Raw genomic sequence first — 22,692 nt, forward strand, 5'->3', positions numbered from 1 at the left:
ACATAATATAAATTGGCGATGAGTCGTGTTTCGGAATACTTTTCATCGACTGGCTGTGAAAGTTAGTCAGCTTGGTGCAAGTTTTGGACCGAAATGAACACCCGCAATTTTGGATAGCTAATGTGCTAATCAACTATGAGCCAGCCATCATCGGATGACCCGAGTACAGCTAGTGCTACGTCAACGATTCAAGGGCATCGAGTGCTTCAAGTTCATCTACAGTGCAAATAATCCCAGGAACACGTATGATGGCTGGAATATATGGACATATGGACGTTTTCGATGAGTCTGGGGAGCAATGGGCAACATATATTGAATGTTTTGAGCATTATGTGGTGGCTAATGACATTCACGAGACTAAGAAAGTTTCAGTACTGTTCAGTGTGATGGGACCTAAAATGTATGGAGTGCTTCGTAGCTTAGTAGCTCCCGTGGCACCTGGTACAAAGACTTACGAACAGGTAGTGACTGTGCTTAAAGATCACTTCACACCGAAACCGCTTGTTATAGCCAAAAGGTTCAGGTTCCACAAGCGAACTCAGGGGGAAGGAGAAACGGTAGTGCAGTATGTAGCAGTGCTCAAGAAGCTATCGGAACACTGCGAGTTCGGGGCTGTTTTGAAACAAGGTTCGGTCAGATCGGCACACAGAAATGATCACACAGACTGCATTTTGCTAGAACAAACAGGCGTATGTTTATTCCCCACAAAAGCAGTTACATCAAACACAAGTGGTTGCAGCGCATAAAATATCTCTTTCTCTCTTACCGTAACGCCTTTAAGGTGGAGAGCCAACACCTTCGGCAGAGTGCGCTTGTCAACCAGCTGGGCGTTCCCCACGTAACCCGCAGCAGACTCTATCGGAGCATGGCTCTGCCCCCTCTTTTCTAGTGTGTGCGCGAAGGGAGGGTGAGTGGCCATCTCAAACTCCCAGGTGCACATAATTCCTTTAATCAACAGGCATCTGAAAGTTATTTCCTCTTGCAAAAACATAATGACCCCAGCTCTTCACTCCCAGTTCAGAATGACCCCAGTATGCTTCACTCCCAGTCGTTAGTGGATATAAAAACAAATTAACAAGTACATCATTAGGGTTATTTTAAGACAGGGGCAAAACAACATAATCTTTTCTCCACACATTCCACTCTTGGTGTTTTGCACCAGTCAATTTATGTAACCACTAGCAGATTCAGGTAATGCTGGGCTCCAGCCTATTCCAACGATTATGTCCTGCCATAGCATTTCCCACATTTCTTCTAGTGATTCACAAACAAATTTTGAGTAATATAGTCTTGATTATACCTGTTCCAAACAATATACTCATATACAAAACCCGATGTTGTGGGGTCTAATGTGACATTATATTGGTTTACTCCAAAGGGATCATGACATAGCAAAGATAACTTCATCTCATACGCTGAAATATTACCCATTCCACCTCTCGCCGTAAACGTATAACATAAACACATGTAAAAATATTACAAAAAGTCATAAAACATATTGCTATAATTAATAAAATTAAGGGCGGCACTATGGTACTCCTGGCAGTGATGGACATCCCTGAAAAGATATCCCACCAATGGTGTGCTGACGCTTGCTGTACTAATTTTGCCACATGTTTTACCCGTTCGCTAGCTATCAATGTAGACACCATGAGACTGGAGACATTGGACGTATGTGACTATTAATTACTGAATTTCCGTAGATTGTTCCAATGCGCATTTGAAACGCTCCAGGGAAAGACTCCATGGGGAATGCAATACATCCCATTGTACCGAAGTCAGCCGACTTGATACAGAATAATTAGTCAAACGATATGTCCGGTCTCCCCAATGCCATAAGTGCACATTATTCAAACAGCCAGTGTACGGAACCGAAGGTACCTGTGAATTGTTTGTCATTGTTGCAACACACAGAGCATGTGGGCCGATCTGCCACAACATTTCTCTTGGTGTTTCCCTAGTCCAGTCACAAAGTACAACCTCTGAGTCGGTTAGACATGGATTAGCATATCCAGTTTGCAGCACACAGGCCATACCCTTATCCGTTATATCACACAGTTAGTATCAAAGTCGTATTGGTTTTTGGTTCTAACCACTCTCCATATGCAAAAACCAATAACCAGTAGCCGTTATTACAGGTAATACCTGATATTTACAAACAACCTTTGGTTGTGTCACATTGTACTGGGTCCAATGCCCAGTACACACTGTTTCATTGCATTGTGTAAATTCTGGATGTAACTTTAGCCATAAAGCATTAGTTATGTTCCAAATCCGTCTCCAATCATAGTAGTTCCCTGCAGTAACTATACGCTGGAATCGTTCTTTTTGAGCTTCTGCATGGATTGTTTGCATTGCACATGCTGTCCAATTACTTATATGTGACAAGTTTTTCAGTGAATCATAAGTTTCATTCCATAGTTTCATTTGCCATTGAAAGCTTTTCTGCCACAAATCTGCATTTTGCAATTGTCCTACCAATGCTGTTGGTAACCACTCTCCTATCTGATGTAATACTTGATATGAATACTGACCTGTGTTTGACAGCATGGTTCTAGTTACTTCATTGTCCACAGTATTTGATACTCCTAGGACAGTTCCTGTTCCTCCTAATAAAGTGTCATATCACGCTCTTCGGCGTCTTTTACAGGTTGGAATTTTTGGAAAGGTAACTTGCCAATATACCTTTGTCTTTACTGTTGCTTGTGCCAAATAGGTGCAGGTATCAATTAAAGGTGCAACCTGGGTTTGTGTTGCCTTAGCCTCTGTTGGTAGTACCCACAGCATGTACAGGAATGATCTCCTCCCTTTAATTTCAGTACTATTACTGATCATTACTTTACTCCACGGTTTAATAGTCCAGGTGGTTCCATTGACATTACTACATGAATAACTTGTCATATTAAAAACACACATGTTCACCCTAGCACGAAGAGTGACATTACATCCCATAGTAAATACTGGTATATGGTGTCTGGCAAAACAGTTCACACATCGCCATAGTTTGCAATCACTAGTGAGATTAGCCACTCTACATGATTGGTTTGCTGAGCAGGTGTAATCATCTTGCGTTCTGTTGTTGGCAGAGTTCTTCCATCCTGTTTGGCAAGTTCGTTTCCTTCTGTCATCCCCAACAACTGGAGACCATGGCACCACCTACAAGGAGGAGTATGACCCAGCAACCGACACCTCCAATTCCGGGACTTCCACTGGTTGCCATGGCGGCGCCCACCTCCTGTGGTTCTTGATCGCCCGATCAGCAACTCCCACCAGGGCATCAAGCCTAGACAACACAAGGGTAACTACGGGTAGAATGACGACGATTAGTCTTCTCTTACATAACACTTTGATACACGCACATTTACCCATTTTTCTTCACCCTGACAGAGTATACTAACAGTTGCATCATTCCCTTGAGCTATAATTTCTGCCGCTTTAGGCGGTCCGTTAGGTTGTTTAACCCAAACTTTGGCACCTGCTTGATCTGAGGAACCAAAGCCTTGCGTTCCTTGTGTAGTTATTACTACAGGTTTTGGTATCTCTTGTACCATCCCCATTTCACAGGGTTTAATTATCAATTGAGCAATTTTGTCCCCTTTGTTTAATATTAGGGGTTGTTCTCCAAATAATCTACAAACCACTCCAATTTCACCTTGATAATCTGCATCTATCACTCCAGCTTGAATAGTCAGCCCTTTGAGTGATAGACCACTTCGTGGCAGGACGTGCCCATATGTACCTTTCGGACATTGTAGGCCTAGCCCTGTTTTTACCACTTGAATTTGATCAGGTATCAATGTAACGGTTGTCAATGTCCTTAAATCTAATCCTGCTGAGCCCGGAGTTGCCCTAACAGGTAACTCCGCTTGTGGATCAATTTTCCACATTTTGATGCTTTCTGTATTACTTCTCCTGAAATCATTCTTATCAAAGGCGTGGATCCCGACCCTATAGGTCGATTGTTCAACTGATCCACAGCAGTAGTCAAGTCTTGTTTCCATTGTCGCATAGTGCGATCTTTTGACAGCTTCAATAGGGTCTCTTTAAGGAGCCCATTCATTCGTTCTACTAGTCCCGCCGCTTGCGGGTAATAGGGAATATGATAAATCCATTCATTAATTGGAGTTACTACCACCATATAGGTTTTAATGGGCATGTTTCCAATTTAAGTGGTATCTTTATACTTTTTCCATAAACCATTTATCCTCCTAACCCAGTTAGCGGAACTACTGGTCCCTTCATTTTTTCTGGATTGCCATGAATTAATGAGGCCTCCGCTCCTGTGTCCACTAAAGCCGAAGTAACTTGAACTGATTTAATCCAATAAATTTCCAATCGAACATAGGGCCTAATATCACTTGTGGACCATTGTGTTAAATCTCGGCGGGCCACAAGAGCTTGACCATTTTCCTAATCCTCATCATAACAATCAAGACTCCGGGAACGCCTTCCCTCATTCTTTCCTTTCTTTCTATCTTTCTTGACCTTACGCGTAGCAGCTATGTGCACCATGTCGTCATCAGAATCCTCCTCCTCTTCCTCCTCAATGGGAGGGGCACTCGGCTTAACTCCTTTTTCTCCTACCTGCATGATCACCATATGCACAGCCTTCAACTCCGCCCACTGACTACTTTTTCCTTCTCCTAATTCTTCTAAAGATTGACCTAATTGTGGGTTGAAAGCTCCTGCTTTCCATCGCCTTTTTCCTGCTTGATATTGACAGGATCCATCAGTAAACCATGCTCGACTTCTCTCATCATCTGACAAATCATCCCACTTTTTCCCCGCTTTTACAGGAGATTCCTCCAATGGTTGAACTTCAAAAGGTTCCTCATCTTCCTCAGGAGCATCAGCTACTTGTTCATGCAGCAATGACACCCCTTTTTCACCTGGTTTTACACGCTCTGACACATACCATTTCCATTTTATTACACTAGCCTCCTGGGCAGTCCCTATTCGGTGAGTGGTAGGATTACTCATCACCCATGTCAAAATAGGTATGTGTGTCCTCATCATTACTTCATGTCCCACTGTTTGTAATTCAGTTTCAATTAACGCCCAGTAACATGCCAAAAGTTGCTTCTCAAAAGGTGTATAACGCATACCTGCGTCCGGGAGTTTTCTCGACCAGAACCCTAAAGGTTTTCGTATCCTGTTTTGTTTTTGCCATAAGCTCCAATTAGCATAATCATTTAGAGCAGACACTTGAAGTTCTACTGGTCCTGATTGCATTTTTCCTAAGGACACAGCCTGCTGTATGGCTTCCTTTGCCATATCAAATGAGCATTGTTGTTCCTCCCCCCATACAAACTCCTTTAACTGTCCCTCCAACTGTTTTACCTGTTGTTCTAACTTCGTCACTTTTTGTGACTTAGCACATTCTGACGAACGGACTGTGTCTAAAGTTAAGACTCGCTCTTTCCAAGCCTCTGCACAAATCCACATCATCTCCTGAATACCTCCCAATGGAGCTTTCTCTCTAACCTCCACCCGTTTTAACATCTCACATAAAACTGGTGGAGTCGCGGTGGGAATTGCTCCAGTCCACGGCCCAGGGCGTCCCCCGCGTCTCCGTAGAAGCTGGCCTATTTCTTTAAAAGTAATCCCATCCCACCCCGGGACTACCTCTTCCTGCTGAGATGCCACCTCCGCATCTCTCTTTCCTTTTCTAAAACAAGACATTTCTGTGTGATCATTTCTGAGCGTAACCGTATCCTGCCGACAACGCCAAAAATGTTTTGAAACAAGGTTCGGTCAGATCGGCACACAGAAATGATCACACAGACTGCATTTTGCTAGAACAAACAGGCGTATGTTTATTCCCCACAAAAGCAGTTACATCAAACACAAGTGGTTGCAGCGCATAAAATATCTCTTTCTCTCTTACCGTGACGCCTTTAAGGTGGAGAGCCAACACCTTCGGCAGAGTGCGCTTGTCAACCAGCTGGGCGTTCTCACGTAACCCGCAGCAGACTCTATCGGAGCATGGCTCTGCCCCCTCTTTTCTAGTGTGTGCGCGAAGGGAGGGTGAGTGGCCATCTCAAACTCCCAGGCGCACATAATTCCTTTAATCAACAGGCATCTGAAAGTTATTTCCTCTTGCAAAAACATAATGACCCCAGCTCTTCACTCCCAGGTCAGAATGACCCCAGTATGCTTCACTCCCAGTCGTTAGTGGATATAAAAACAAATTAACAAGTACATCATTAGGGTTATTTTAAGACAGGGGCAAAACAACATAATCTTTTCTCCACACAGGGGCTTACCTAGAGGACGCTCTGAGAGACAGATTTGTATGCGGATTGAAATGCGAAGCTGTGCAGAAACGCCTTCTGACTGAGGAGAATCTCATGTTCAAGAAAGCAGTTGAACATGCAGTGTCAGCAGAGACAGCAGCACGCGATGTACAGCAGTTAAGCAATTCCCTGAAACTGAATGCAGTGTTTTCGCAAGCTGGAAAATGCCGCCGCTGTGGGAAAGCAAATCATAGTGATGATGACTGCTGGTACAAAGACCGCGAATGTCACCAGTGCAGGAGGAAAGGCCACACGAAAAGAATGTGCAGGAGTAGATCAAAAAGCAGTCATGAAAGAGAGCATAAACACAAAGAGGGAAAGCCTGAACAGAAAAGCCATGCACACAAACACACCGTGAAAGATAGGAAGAAAAAAATCTGTTACGTTGCGGCGAATGAAAATTAAAGTGAAGCGACGAAATCAGACAGTGACAATGATTTGGGACTGTATGCAGTGTCAGAAAAAGGGAAATATTCACACATATCAGTAATGCCAAAAGTCAATGGAAAGAAAATGGAGATGGAATTGGATACAGGGGCGGCAGTGTCATTGATTCCTTGGGAACTGTACAAATGAAAGCTGCACAAATTCCCTCTGCAACCCACTGATATCATGCTCAAGACATGCACAGGAGAGGCTTTGGCACCAGAAGGAGTCATTAAAGTGCAAGTGGAATTGAACAAGCAACGTGCTGTCTTGCCACTGTACGTGGTGAAGGTGGATGCTCCACCATTGTTTGGCAGGGAGTGGCTGAGAGCCATTAAACTGAATTAGAGAGACTTAAAGACTGTACATGCAATTGAGCACAGACAGACAGCTTAGAGACCATGTTAAAGAGACACTCTGCTGTTTTCTCTGATACGTTAGGCACCATGAAGGGAGTGAAAGCCAGGCTCACTCTCAGACCAAACAGTGCCCACAAATTCTGCTCACCACGCAACGTGCCATATGCTCTCCGACCGCGAGTGGAGGCCGAGCTGAAACGCCTGACTGAGCTTGGCGTCATCTCACCTGTGGCGCATAGTGACTGGGCTACGCCCGTGGTGCCCGTGAACAAAAAGGATGGCACTGTGAGACTCTGTGGGGATTTCAAAGTCACCCTCAACCCAGCTCTGTGCATCGACAAGTACCCAATCCCCCGTATTGAGGACTTGTTCGCTTCTCTCACTGGAGGTCAACGCTTCAGTAAGCTGGATCTGTCCAATGCGTATCTACAGATGGAAGTAGAAGAGAGCTCCAAGAAGCTGCTGACCATCTCAACACAGAAAGGACTTTTCTGCTTCAACCGCTTACCGTTTGGGGTAACGTCATCGCCTGCCTTGTTCCAGAAGACAATGGACCAGGTGCTCCTCGGACTGCCACACACTCACTGCTACCTGGACGACATACTTGTCAGTGGTCTTGACGAGCAGACACACCTGAAAACCCTGGATGCAGTACTCAGCAGGCTTAAGGAATACGGCCTGCACCTCAAGCAAGAGAAATGTCTCTTCTTCCAGGAGTCCATGGAATACCTGGACCACATCATCGAGCAAGTCACCGGAGAAGGTATGCGCCATCATGGAAGCACCAGCACCAGGCGATGTAAGTCAACTTCGATCTTTCCTAGGAATGCTTAACTATTATGGACGCTTCATCCCTGACGTGGCCACTGTGCTAAAGCCATTGAACGAACTGCTGAACAAAGAAAAGAAATGGCAGTGGACGTCAGCCTGTGCATCAGCGTTCCAGAAAGCTAAGACACTCCTGGTATCACAAGAGGTGCTCACACACTACAACCCTGAACTGCCTCTCTGCCTCGCTTGCGACGCTTCACCCTATGGGGTCGAAGCTGTCCTCTCTCATGTCATGCCGGATGGCGATGAAAAACCCATCGCCTATGCATCCAGAACTCTCAGCAAAGCAGAACAAAATTATGCTCAGATTGAGAGGGAGGCGTTAGCGATAGTCTTTGGAGTACGCAAGTTCCACCAGTACCTGTATGGCAATACCTTCACTCTACTCACTGACCATCGCCTGCTTACAACCATCCTCAGTCCAGTGAAAAGCACACCATCCATGGCTGCAGCTCGCATGCAACGCTGGGCGCTCCTGCTCTCCGCTCACAATTACACCATCGAGTACATGAAAGGGGCCCTACATGCCAACGCTGATGGACTGTCGAGGTTACCGCTTCCTCATGCCCCCAGTGAGAAACAAGGTGCAGTGGAGGTGTTCTACACATCACAGTTGGACACATTGCCAGGCAGCAACGCCGAGATCAAGCGTCACACCATGTCTGACTCCACCCTTTCCCGTGTCATGGAAATGGTCACAACTGGCTGTTTTCCAGCTGCAAAGGACGCAGGTGACGAGCTGTCTCCCTGACTCCAGCGCCGCCATGATCTCACTGTGCAGCACGGATGCCTCATGTGGGGTTTGAGAGTGACTGTGCCCCCCAAACTATGCCCCCGGGTGCTGAAAGAGCTACACTCAGCACACCCAGGTGTAGTAAGGATGAAGAGCTTAGCTCACAGCTACGTGTGGTGGCCAGACATTGACTCCCAGATCGAGCACCAAGCAAAGACACGCCACTCATGTCAGCATGTGCAGAAAGACCCTGGCCTAGCACCCTTACACCCGTGGATGTGGCCATCCAGTCCCTGGGAACGGATACATGTGGACTTTGCCAGTCCATTTGAAGGGCACATGTACCTGGTCGTGGTGGACGCACACTCCAAATGGCCTGAGGTACACATCATGGATAGCACCACATCCAGCAAGACCATCCAAGTGCTTAGGGGATTTTTTAGTCGCTATGGCATTCCACACAGTCTTGTGAGTGACAACGGCCCTCAGTTCTACTCTGAGGAATTCAGCATGTTTCTGAAAGCCAATGGAGTCAAACACATTCGCTCAGCACCGTACCACACTGCCTCCAATGGCTTGGCAGAGCGATTTGTGCAAACCTTCAAGCACGCTCTGAAATCTTCCAGAGGAACTACACCAGTGCAACAGCATCTGGATACGTTCCTCCTGACATACCGCAACACCCCTGATGCAACAACCAAGGAAAGCCCTGCAATGCTGTTCATCGGACACAAGTTGCATTCTCGATTGGATTTCTTGAAACCAAGTGTGGCTGGAGCAGTGCACCAGTCACAAGAGGCTCAACAGTAACGACGCCAGCTACACTCTAAACAGAGACAGTTTGAAGTTGATGAGCCAGTGCTCGTCCGTTATAGGAGGGGGGAGGATAAGTGGACGCAAGCTGTGGTGATCGAGAAGACCGGACCAGTCTGAGTTCTCCGTTGTCACTACCTCAGACAACCACACCTGGTACCACACTTGACCCAAATACACCTCAACAGAAGGAGGCTACTGATACAGTTCCACACACACCACATGCACCACTCAAAACACCCAAGACACCACAGTCCACAGAAATGGCACACACAGAATGTACAGAGACAACAGGGACTGTACGACGATATCCTGTGAGGATCACACATCCGCCAGTCCGTTTCAGGGATCAGTGAATGTGTAAAAAAAAAAGAAAGAAAGAAAAGAAATGAAAGGAAAACAAAAACAAAAAAAAACAAACAAACAAAAAGATGATGAATGTTGACATGCCAGGATGTTGTAAAAAAAAAAAAAAAAAGTTTAATGTTTGCCTTTGCAGAATGTTGTTCAATGGTTGAGTTTTGAAACTTTGAAGTGATTATAAGCCGTAACATAACTCTCCTCTTTTCTGTTAATGTTATTGAGAAGTAAAGAAAGAAATAATCTCAGGTAGTTTAAATAGAGTTTATGTATTTTATATAGTCTCATGTAGTTTAAAGGGGATATAATGTCTTAAGTTGTTTCAGAAGAAATGTTTTTGTTATTGACAACAAATCTTAGTGGGGAGGAGATATGTTATGTATGAACCTAGAGATGTCCTACTAATACTTACCACCAGAGGGCAGACTGCCATTAGGGCATATAGGAACCCTGAATGTAACCATAGCTACCAGTTAGGTCAATAAAAGGAAGTGAATGAACCAGCAGGAAGTTGTCCTCCATGCTCTGTGTGTCGAGTAATAATGTTTACTTAGTTACACTATAAGGGAGCAACATAATAGTAAGAATGAATAACAGAACAGCCCCAGAACTGACATTCAACCGAGTAAGAAATTATGAACTACTAAGTATGCATGAACAAGAGTTGTCATATTCAACACGTTTCTTTTTTTTTTATTTTATGATCAAATTGTGATTTTTCAATTGTTTCTTTATTTTTACTACCTAACGTTCTTGGTGTTTTTTTTTCCACACAAAGTTAAACAATATTGATTAATCTGTGTGTGCATGACTGTCTGTCTTTGTTTGTCTGTGTGTTGACTGAGTGACTGTGTGAGAGGGAGAGAGAGAGGTTGTTCGACTGACCAATTTATTTTTATGAACTGCAGTGAGAAAGTGTCAGATACTGTATGCAGCCATATTCAATAAAAAAAAATTAATATAGGCTACTTTGTGTGTTCAGCTACATGTGTGTATGTGTGTAAGTGGTCTGTAAGACTGTTTATTTTTTAATGATCTGTGTGAACTTGGTGATTCATTCAAACATCCAGTGATGGCAAACAGGAAAAGAGTATGCCAGCCTTGTTCACTGTATTCTTCTCAAATGCACCACGTTCAGTATGAGCAAAGTTTTCCAACTGACTCTATATCACCCAACCAAACGAAGAGCAAACAAACGGTTTAAAAAAATAATTAAATAAATTAAAAAACTTGACCGTAGTTTAGGTAGTGACCGACACAACAGGAGCTGTTTTCAACTCTGTCTTGTCAAAAGCACTGCGTAAGATACAAAACAAGTTCACCAAGTGTGTTCACCAAGTATTTTAAATATCAGACAAACTGAAAAAGAGGCGAGCTGAAGAAAACTTACTGACAGAGCAAAGTGAGGCAGAATCCAGCCAAGCACAGAGAGAAATCCTGTGTGTGTGTGTGTGTGTGTGTGTGTGTGTGTGTGTGTGTGTGTGTGTGTGTGTGTGTGTGTGTGTGTGTGTGTGTGTGTGTGTGTGTGTGAGAAGCTGCAGAGAGATGTGTCTGTGTAGGGAGGGGTGGGCGCTGTGTGTGACTGGCCAATCACAGAGCATGAAGTCAGTCAATTAGCCAATGAGAATTTTCCTTCATCAAGGGCACAGATATCGATGAGTTTTACTCATATCATGCTCGTACTCGTCAAAAATGCTTTATCCGTACGGGATACTCGTCTGAAACGAGTATCTGGCTCAACCCTACCGTCAAATACACTTTAAAAATTTAATCTCATACAAGCACAGCAGTTACAAAGCAACACACACAAGAACATTACAAAGAAATGCTCCTTCAGCGGTTGAGAGCCAACCCTATTTATCTTATTTTACTATTTGTAGAGATTTTTTTTAAAGATGTGTCAAAAAAAAAACTTCTGCAGTCTGCTGTTAATTTTATGTCTGCATGCAATATTCCCCTTCAAGGGAATAGACATGTTTACAAGATACAAGATACAAGATAATTTATTGATCTTATGCAGGTTAACAAAGAGTCAACAGTGCAATGAAATGCTTAGCATGAGAAGGACTGTTCAAACTCGCAGGAAGTACTAATAGCATGCAATATAAATACCGAAAATATAAGCATATGTAAAAAAAAAAAAAAAAGAAAAAGAAAAAAAAAAATAATAATAGTCAGCAGTAGTCAGGTTGTAGTATTCACAGGTTGTAGTATTGTTCATATTGCACATAGTATTATTGCACATGACATATTGCACAGTTGTGTAGCAAGTTATTGCACAGGTAATAATAAATAGTAAAAACTGAGATGAGTTATCAAAGGTAAGGTGGTGACATACAAGATACAGTCACATTGATAACAGCAACAGACATATAGTGTTAAAGAAGTGGCTTAGTGCAGTGTTATTATCATAGTTCTGTGTTATTTAGAGTTCAGTAGTCTGACAGCCTGTGGATAGTAACTGTCCCTGAGTCTTTTGGTACGGGCTGGCAGACTCCTATACCTCCTGCCAGAGGGTAACAGTTCGCATAGTCCTTTTGCGGGGTGAGTGTGATCCTTAATGATGCTGCGTGCCTTACGCTGGCACCGACTGTGGTAAATATCCTGGATGGTGGGAAGACTGCTGCCAGTGAGGTCCCAAGCCGTGCACACCACCCTCTGCAGTGCTTTCTGACTCTGGCTGGTGCAGCTCCCGTACCACACTGTGAGGCAGCCCGTCAGCACACTCTCGATGATGCACCTGTAGACGTTCGTGAGGATGGTGGTGTTCGTGCTAGACTTCTTCAGCCTTCTCAGGAAGTAGAGTCTCTGCCGGGCTTTCTTAACCACAGTGTGTGCATGTAAGGTCCAGGATAAGTCCTCGGTGATGTGGACGCCGAGGAACTTGAAGCTGCTGACCTGCTCCACCTCGGTGTTGTTAATGTGGATGGGGGAGTGCTGACCTCCACGCTGTCTCCTGAAATCCACTATCATCTCCTTAGTTTTGCTGACATTCAGAGAGAGGTTATTCTCCTGGCACCAGCTGGTCAGTGATTTCACCTGATCTCTGTAGGCAGTCTCGTCATTGTCAGTGATGAGGCCCAAGATGGTGGTGTCGTCAGCAAACTTGAGGATCACGTTAGAGCAGTGCTTGGCTGTACAGTCATACGTGAAGAGGGAGTAGAGAAGTGGACTGAGAACACAGCCCTGAGGAGCACCCGTGCTGAGGACAAGTGTGGAGGAGAGGTGTCTGCCGATTCTCACCGCCTGTGGTCTGTTAGTGAGGAAGTCCAAGATCCAGCAGCATATGGACTTCTCCAGGCCTAGGGCAGTGAGCTTGGTGACCAGTTTGGAGGGGATTATGGTGTTGAATGCTGAGCTGTAATCAATGAAGAGCATTCTCACATACGTATTCCCCTTCTCCAGATGGCTAAGGGAGCTATGAACTGCCAGAGCAATGGCGTCCTCTGTTGACCTGTTTGCTCTGTATGTGAACTGCAGGGCGTCTAGGGTGTCAGGGAGGGAGGCACAGATATGTTTCTTAATGATCCGCTCAAAGCACTTCATGATGACAGATGTGAGTGCTATGGGCCGAAAGTCATTTAGGCAGGTTGCTGTGGGGGTCTTTGGGATAGGACCAATGGTGGAGGTCTTGAGGGTGGTGTGGCACAATAGACAAGCTCAATGACAGATTGAAGATGTTGGTAAACACCTCGGCGAGTTGGTCAGCGCAGACTCTCAGCACCCGCCCTGGGATGCCGTCGGGCCCGGGAGCCTGACGAGGGTTTACTTTCTTGAACCCGTCTCACTGTAGCTGTGCCTATGTGGAGTGTGGCGTCCTCACTGTCCACATGTGGTATGGTGACAGGTGTGGTGTTGTCTGCATCAAACCGGGCGTAGAAGGTGTTGAGCTCGTCCGGGAATGATGCGCTGGACATCTCCACAGACCTGCTCCTCCCCTTATAGTCCATCATGCAGTGGAGGCCATACCACACCTGCCGCGCATCGTTGCTCTGTTGGGCAGATTCGACCCTCTTCCTATACTCCCGCTCCCGCCGTTTACCAAGTAAAACGGTAATGATTCAGCTTATTTTGTCAGACAACAGCTCATCCAAGGTTGAATGAGCAAGCAATAGTCTTAAAACACATGTAGATAATAAAATTCTTATAACAAAGCTTTTACAAACAAGAGCAATCAGAGATTTCTGACGTGTGTCAGGGGTTGACGAGGACTCAAAATAAAAAGATATGTGAGTCACATCATGTCCCGGACTTTACCTGGATCCGGATCCCACAACACAATACAATAAATGCATACTGATCCAGAATTGTCAGACTGATCAAGATGTTGCAGTTGTCATGGTTATGTATACTCTCTCTTGCGTTGTGTGATGAACTAGGCAAAGATCTTTAGTTTTTGGCACCAGCACAGTGTTTATTCTGATAAGAACAGAAGCAGAAAAGGTCTCTCACAGGCACTCTTTCAAAAATAAGCTCCAGCACTGCACAGAGAAGCCTGGTGTTTTCTAGCAGAAAATGTACAGTAAATGTGTACCTGATAAGAACAGAAGCAGAAAAGGTCTCTCACACCCACTCTTTCAAAAATAAGCTCCAGCATTGATAAACATAAAAAAAAAGAATAAAAATTGAGCTAAAAGTCCAGGATGCTACACCATGGGGAACAGAAGGTTTTAGCTTTTTATACCACAAGTTCAGCCTAAATGGCTCAAAAACAAATAAATATAATCATAGAAAAGTTTTACAGAAGTCTCGGAGACTCTCTCAACCATGTCAGATGGAAAGGTATTACATTTATAAAGAAAAATGGACTTTTATAAAGTATTTTTGCTGAGCTTATCAACACATACACTTCAAGTCTGCATAGGCGCCAGCAGAGGGCGCTTATAATACACCAAGTCTCCATGGATATTTAAAACTTAACAAAAAGCATTTAAACAATTTACAGAGTAAAATAAAGGGCATTTTTATACCATGAGGTGACAAGTGGAATCTCTAACTCCTTTACACTACCCCTACTGATCTCCACTTGCCCATCCCAACAAACAAACATACAACCCCCCCCCCCTCAAAAAAAAACCCAACAACAACAACAAAAAAAAACAATAACGCAAGTATTGAGAACACCTTGAACCAAAAACATATCAGGTACCAACAAATACTTTGTACACACACAACCATCATAAAGAGAGTGAAAGAGGAAAAAAAATATATAAAAAAAACAGTTACCTAGGACTGTATGTGACACTGATTCCCAGAAATCTAGTCACTGACTATTCCCAAATAATTACAATGAGAAAGGGGAGCTAATCCTTGCAACACCCATAGGAAAACATACCTTTTTACATGTTAAGCAACGAGGTATCAAACATTACACAGCACTAAAAAAAAAAAAATCTCACATCAATCAATCAATCAATCAATCAATCAATTTTTTTATATAGCGCCAAATCACAACAAACAGTTGCCCCAAGGCGCTTTATATTGTAAGGCAAGGCCATACAATAATTATGTAAAACCCCAACGGTCAAAACGACCCCCTGTGAGCAAGCACTTGGCTACAGTGGGAAGGAAAACTCCCTTTTAACAGGAAGAAACCTCCAGCAGAACCAGGCTCAGGGAGGGGCAGTCTTCTGCTGGGACTGGTTGGGGCTGAGGGAGAGAACCAGGAAAAAGACATGCTGTGGAGGGGAGCAGAGATCGATCATAGTTTCCCAAGTAAGAGAAATGGTCTCATTACAAAAACAAACCAAAAGAAAATATCATCATTCTCCTCAAAATCCCAGGACATAACACTAGTGTCCAACAAAAACCTTCTGTTACATTTGCTGAATAAGCCTCACAACAGGTCTAATGACTCTCCCATATCTGGTATGAAAATTTACTACCCTGTCACAGCAGGAACCCTTGTGTTGAGATTGTCCTGCCTCAGATAAGACCTCAGTGCCCGTATCTAAGAACTGTGACTCAAGTCCATGTTCAGAGGTCACAGGCATAAGGTCAGACTTGTCAGCAGGACAGCCAGTGTCAACGGGCACATCAGCAGTCATGTCAGGTAAGTCAGCAGTCAAAGGAACATCAAGTAGATCGGGTTGGTCGTCCCCAGTGGAAGCAGGTAATTGAGAGATCTATGAAACAGTCCTGTCCACAGGTTCACTCTCAGGCAGTGTAACAGAGCATGGAACATCACAGACCTGTAATGAGCCATCCGTAGCTCCAGTGGTAAGATCACTCAGACAAGAACCATCATCATCATCAGACAGTCTGAACTGGCAGAAAATTAACAGGAATTATGAGGTTCCTGTGGACCATTTTCTCCTGATCCACAGCACTGTTCTTGATCCTGAAGGTGTGAGTGTTGTCATGTTTCTCCACAACAGTGTAAATGTGATTCTACGAACAATCAGCAACCTATTTCACCTTTATTGGCCAACAAGACTCTGTCTCCAACCTCAACCAAAGCACCTTTGAACTTTTTGTTGTAATAGTCTGTCTGTCTCTGTTGTTTTGTGGTGGAGGCATGAGCAACTCTCACAGCCTCTGCTAAGTCATGTCTGAGACTCAGCACATAGTCATCATAGTCCACTGCCTGATCATCCATGAGAACAGACCCAAACATCTCATCAACCGGCAGCCTGGGAGTTCTGCCAAACATCAGTTGAAACAGGGCAAAAACAGAACCCTCATGCACTGTAGCATTGTAGGAGAAGGTGAGAGATCTCAGCAATCAAGGCCATCTGTGTTTGGCTTTAGGGGGAAATGCTCTGATCATATTGCCAAGCGTGTGATTGACGCTCTCTACAGCACCATTCCCCATCAGGTGGTAAGGCATTGCATGTGACTTTTGAACATCAGCAACATTGAGCATATCCGCAATCAGGCTGCTTTCAAAATTAGCACCTTGATCTGAGTGTGTCCACTCGGTAAAGCCGTAAACACAGAAAAAGTTATCCCAGAGTTGTTGGGCAACAACCATGGCTGATTGGTTCGGACACAGGTAGGCCTGCGCCAGTTTAATAAAATGGTCAGTAACCACGAGCACATCAAGTGACTTGTTGGAGGAGTCCTCAGCAGACCAAAAGCCTATGCAGACTAGCGCAAGAGGTCTGGATGTGGCCACACTTTAAAGCTGTGTGCTCTGGCCTCAGGCTCAGGGCACTTACCACACACACAATGGCGACAGCACTTCACATAGTCTCTCACATCTCTCTCCATCCCATGTCAGAAGAACCTTTGTCTTGTATAGTGTCAATATAGTATGCGTCTCTGACCCTGATGACCTGCCTTATCATGAACACCCTTAAGGACTTCACCTCTCAGTGCAGGGGGCACAACATAACGGTAGGTCTTTTTCATAGTAACAGGGTCCTTCGAGACACGGTAGAGAACACCTGCCTTGACTGTCAGCTTATCCCAATGTCTGAGAAGTCTGAGAGCTTCAACAGGCTCACATGAGCGCTCTCATCTTGATGGACATCTCTGACGTTCCACAAACAGGAGAACATGACTCAAGCAAGGGTTAGCACGTTGTACATCCATCAGCTTGTAGGGGACAGAGTCACAGGATGAATATAATAATGTTTTGGAATATTGAAAATTATCGCTTGTGGATAATTTTACCTCAGGGCACCACCTAGTTCAAAGGATAGGTCATTGTAATTTAAGCATTCATTAATTGATTAGTCTCAATTTAATTAATCAGTCTCAGTTTCTAAAGGATAAGCTCTGCAGGTCAGATCCGACACCCTCTGTAAAACCATACAAAAATCACAGACAACTTCACTTAAGATATTTATTTAACCCTGGCAGGAGTTAAATAACAGGACATATCACAGTGATTGATTTAATGATTACAACCATCAATGAGCAATGATTATATGATGTTCTGATAGTTTGGTTTCATAGCGGGAGTTTTAGGAATAAGATTCTTCCTAATTTAACAGGTAATTTACATTGGTATGTGTTAACCTGAGAGAAGATTAATGATTTTGAATAGAGTTAAATAAAGCCACTCTGTTTATCTGACAACATAGCCCGGTCTTACTTTGCGCAGTGTAGCGGGTCTCTGTGAGGTCCGAAGCTGGAATCGTCTGGTTCAGTCGACGCCCTGTCCGCCACACAGCTTCGTCAGGGACCTTGACAAAGAGGCTCTGCCGGTCCGACCCGCTCGGTCTCGTCAGTGGCGGGGATGATTTCTGTTACTGTGCTGTGGTTTCACGGCGGCAGTTCAAGTCGCTGTTGAGCGTCTCAGCTGACCTGGATGTTTTTCTCTGCAGTGCTCAGGAATCTGGCTTGTCAGAATAAAGGTTTGAGCATCTTTATTCTCTATCAAAAATCAAAAATTAATCTTTCGTCATCATCTTTTTGGAAGCTTGGTCGAATCAGAATTCAATTTAAAAATAGCTGACTTTAGAAGAAAAATGTTCATGAAAGGAATTTGGAGTTTGAAGAAGAAAAGGGTTTTAATTTGGAAATTCGAAAAAGGAAGTTAAATGCGCCGGCGCGTTTGACTTGACAAAGGTTGCAAAAGTTATCTGTCAGAAAAATAAAGTAAACTGTTGTCGGTACGCCAAACAAGAATGAGTTTTAAGTAGCATGTGGCTTTAGACAAAGGGTCATAAATCTTGACGGCTGAGGCAGCGTCTTTAAACCCAAGGAAAAGAAGAGAGAAACGCGTAAGAGCAAGAGCATAAGAGAGCGAATTCCCAGGCGTGAGCTCTTTTAAAGGTTTAATAAGCTCCACCCCCAAGAATTCTAATGTAGTTTCTGGAGTTTCCTTTGTCTAGTTTTATATATATAAATCAGCGTGGTTCCAACATTCCGCTTTGAAACCAAACCAAGTCCTGCAGAATAAATCTTGTAACTGGTTTACCTGGAATTATATACCACACACACACACACACACATATATATTTATATATATATATATATATATATATATATATATATATATATATATATATATATATATATATATATATATATATAAGAACACACTAAGTAAACATTCCCCAATGAACAGAGCATAACACATCAAATATAATATTTTCATGCATAAATAGAAAAGAGTGACATGTTTCCTTTTCTCTTTTTTTTTTCTTTGTTCTTTTGCTACAACAATACAATGAAATTTCCTTTTTAAAATGAGGTTAGGAGTTTGGAGTCTTGCTGGAAATCAATCCTGTCCTTCCCAGATCATCCCACAGAGGTCACTCTTGTTCCATGGTTAGATTTGATATTTATCTAGCAGAGCTGTGAAAGGGGTGCTGAGTTCTGTCTGGTTTGGGGAATTGCTAAGAATTCACAGCTACGTGTGGAATGCACTTTGGGGGAGTTTTAAATCCTGAATATGGTTGGTATTGTTGACAGATCCAAGCTGAGCAGGGCTTAAAGTGTCTCCTCTTTGACACCTGGAGATATACCAGGCCCTGCTGTAAGAGGTTTATTTTTCTTTGAAAAAACCCAATGGCCTCATCTTAAAGCAAGCTTAAGATGTTGGCTGTTTGATCACAGCTTTCCGCTACATTCCCCCACTCGATTCGACTTTGGGTCTCCAATGTTGAATCGCCAAGACGAGGAAGGCTGTGACGGTTGGTGGGTGATGTCTTCCACTGGTGGTGAGGCTGAGGACGGTTAGTGTCAGACTAGCAGAGTGGCTTAGGGTGACTACTACATGCTAAAGTGGTTTGACTATGGTACCATATCCTACATTTGCCTAATTATTCACATTATTTGCGGCATGTTTGGCTACTCCAAATTTAGTAGCTCAGATACCTGGTCAGCTTCGTGTTCTTGGTCCAAATTTGGGTTAGCTTCAATATCTTCAGATGGTTCGGTCGCACGTCGTTTTCTTCGGGCTTGTCTGGCAAGGGCTCGAGAACACCTGGTTATACCGTTCTGAAGGGTATTGGCGTATCTGCGCGCCCACAGAGCTAAGCCGAGGGTGGTCAAGTAACCGACGATTGTGTGTACAAATAACAATGTGTCAGGAGTAGACCAAGCATACGATAGGGCTTGGTAGGGTTTGATATCTTGATTTCGAATCTCTTTCAAAGTTTTATCTATTGGGGCCACGTCGATGACTTGAGAACCCTCATACTGGATTTTTTCCAGAGTCTTTTGGTCTATTTCGATTGCGGTTTGATTGTAAAAGTCGGACACTTCAATGGCTCCTTTGTATTGGTCAGGATGCAGGTGATAGAGCGATACCTCACCAATATGGTGAGGGTACCGTGACCCACAAAGTTTTTTGTGGGAGTTCGATACGAGTCGACGTGTCATGACGGTCGTACACCAGTAGGGCTGATTTTTCGGGGGTGTTGACTAACCAGCGTTGTCCTACTATCTCTACCTGAGTGTCCGTGACTTGGCGGAACGGCGTGATGGTCGTTGGACAGCGATTTGTCCCAGTAAGTGTTTTGAGACCGCAGATGCTGGCAGTGTCATCTCAAATGAACGGTTTGCTGTGACACAAATAATGGATGTCTTTTGTGACAGTGCACATTTTGAGATTCGGCACTAAGTATAGCTCAGGATTAGCATCGCTGAAAGCCACTACGGGTGGTGTGTGAATCTTAAGGTGATTGTCTCCTTGCCAGAGACCTACGTTCACAACACTTTTGAGCCTGTTGATGTTTTCAGTAGTGACAATCGGTAAGTTAATTAGAAACGCCATTTCAAGATCCTCTGGATCTACATAGATTGGGATTGAGCTTCCTAATGCATACGCGAGGTGAGCTTGTAACAGCGTGACTAGACTATGAGTTGCGGACTCGAGAAGTTGGTGGACCAGGGTTAAAGGGACAATGTAGGGTGGAATCCTACCGACGGCGAGGCTGTCAATGGAAGATCCGACGTCCCTGGTCATGTCTGCCATGAGCATAGTCAACATCTGTGTGTGTGCATAGTTTTGCTGCAACACTGACGTTAGTTGGTCAATTACACCCACGGTCTTTTTGAGCACGTTGGTATGGGTGTTTAGGATTACCACGGTGTCTCGTATGGTTTGTCCGATGGTCTCAAGACCTTCTCTCTGTATGTTAAGCTGAGCCTGTATTTCAGGGATTACCTCTTGGAGCTCGCTAACGTGTCTCTTTACCGTTGATAGTGTGACGGTGTTAACTGCTCATAAGCCAAAACTGAAGAGGGATCCTACAGCTGAGGCTGCCATTAGCAGACCTCCAATGAACCTCTTCTTTCTTTTGTTGAGTCCACTCAGTTCTGCTTGTGTTACCATGGACTTCTCCATCTGGCGTAGCATGTGGACTATGTCTGCCTCAGCATGCTTCAGGACAGACTTGGTCCACTGGCTACCTGCCCAGGAGACCAGGTTCACTGTACTGCTGGCGAAGTTGGCCCTGTACACTTCTGTGGGGTCGAGCTTGACAAACACTGTCAGGTTTGACCTCGCCTAGACATACCAGAAAGAACTCAGAGAGTTGAGATGTCTTTAGTGAGCTTTGCAAAGGAGAGACTCAGCAGAGGCTGGCAGCTTTGTGCAGTTTTCTAACTGTGACATCCTTGCGAGGCCCTTTTATTGTGTAAAGAAAACAAAGATAAGGGTGGCTACATGAGTCCACAGTTGCAACATGTGCTATTAGTCATGTGCAGATACGTTTGCAAACAACTGAATCATTCCAATCTTACGTACAGAGTGAGCGATTTTGCTGAAGCTTGCTAAATGTCAAACTGTAAACAGGCTGAGTTGGCTCCTGCAGCTGTGCTATCTATCTGGGAATATCTGAGAGAAACAGCTTGCAGAATTTAAAAGAGCAGATGTAATAATAAGATAATAAATGAATCATGTTTGTACAGTACATTTTATCTAACAAACACCCTCTGTGTGTGCAGGTGGCAGTTTGTTATCAATAAGCCGGGCTGGTCCTTCAGGACGATGCCTGATTCTGGTCCGAATTCAACCACGTTTGAGGAGCTGTTGGCGACGGTTGCGCTGAGGAGCAGCAGGGTCACGAGCCAGGTCATCCTGGCAAACACAACAAACATGGTTAGAAATTTGTCTTAAAGTGGTCAGAGATTTTCTTTTGCTTTTCTGGCTTATAGTACAGAGTTTAAGCTATCTGACTGATTCTTAAATAGAGTGTTAGGCTGTCGCCTCTTTTTCTTTTTGATGTTGAGGCCGGAATTCACGTGGTGGTTCACCCCCACTATGGTGGTGCTGGTGAGATCACCTGAGTTGTTTTATTTGTCCTGTTGGAAGTTAAAGTTATTTTCTCAATTTGTCTCGATCGGTGTGATTCGATTGTTTGGGACGCGGCAGGTGCCGATATTCATTCTTTGCGTCCTCTCGACCTAATGAGTGGTTTTAAGTTCCATCGGCGACTGTGACATCCCCAGCGAGTCCCCTGGGGGTTTTGTGAGGCTTAATTTGGCTGCGGTGTACCCACTTGAAAACTGGTTCTCTTTGACCCTTGCTGACCTTGATTTGGTATACGACGGCAGAGAGTTTGTCAGTCACCAAATACGGTCTGGTCCAATGGGGTAGCAACTTGCGAGTTAACCTGGTTGTTTTCTGGCTGGGTTGCCCGAATGAGTAGTACCAAACCTTATCCCCCACTTGTATCTCATGGTGGGATGCCTTCTGGTCATAGTAGGCTTTTCGACCTTCTGCGCTTTTGTTCAAGTGTTTTTGAGCAAAGGAGAATGTGGCTTTCAGATGTTCAGTCAGGTCAGTCATGTATTGTTGAGCCGTATACGCTGTCGCAATGTTTGCCTCCCCTGGCTGGTACAGCAGGTGGAGGGGGGGCGTCATTTGATGGCCTGTCATCATTTGAAAAGGGGAGAACCCCATCGATTCGTGAGGGGTCGCCCGGATGGCCATGAGGACCAGGGGAAGTTTCACATCCCAGTCTCTGTGGTT

At 44.3% G+C, this 22,692-nt stretch overlaps 1 protein-coding gene across 1 annotated transcript; it reads left to right on the top strand.

Moving 5' to 3' along the window:
• The first annotated feature begins 7,123 nt into the window (after positions 1-7,123).
• On the top strand, positions 7,124-9,455 carry LOC117508969 (uncharacterized protein K02A2.6-like). Its single transcript, XM_034168797.1, is given in 3 exon segments — positions 7,124-7,827; positions 7,829-8,606; positions 8,670-9,455. Coding segments are annotated over 3 exon segments (2,268 nt in total).
• The last annotated feature ends 13,237 nt before the right edge of the window (positions 9,456-22,692 follow it).

The sequence above is a fragment of the Thalassophryne amazonica genome, chromosome 4, assembly GCF_902500255.1.
Source record: "Thalassophryne amazonica chromosome 4, fThaAma1.1, whole genome shotgun sequence".
NCBI classification, from domain to species: domain Eukaryota; kingdom Metazoa; phylum Chordata; class Actinopteri; order Batrachoidiformes; family Batrachoididae; genus Thalassophryne; species Thalassophryne amazonica.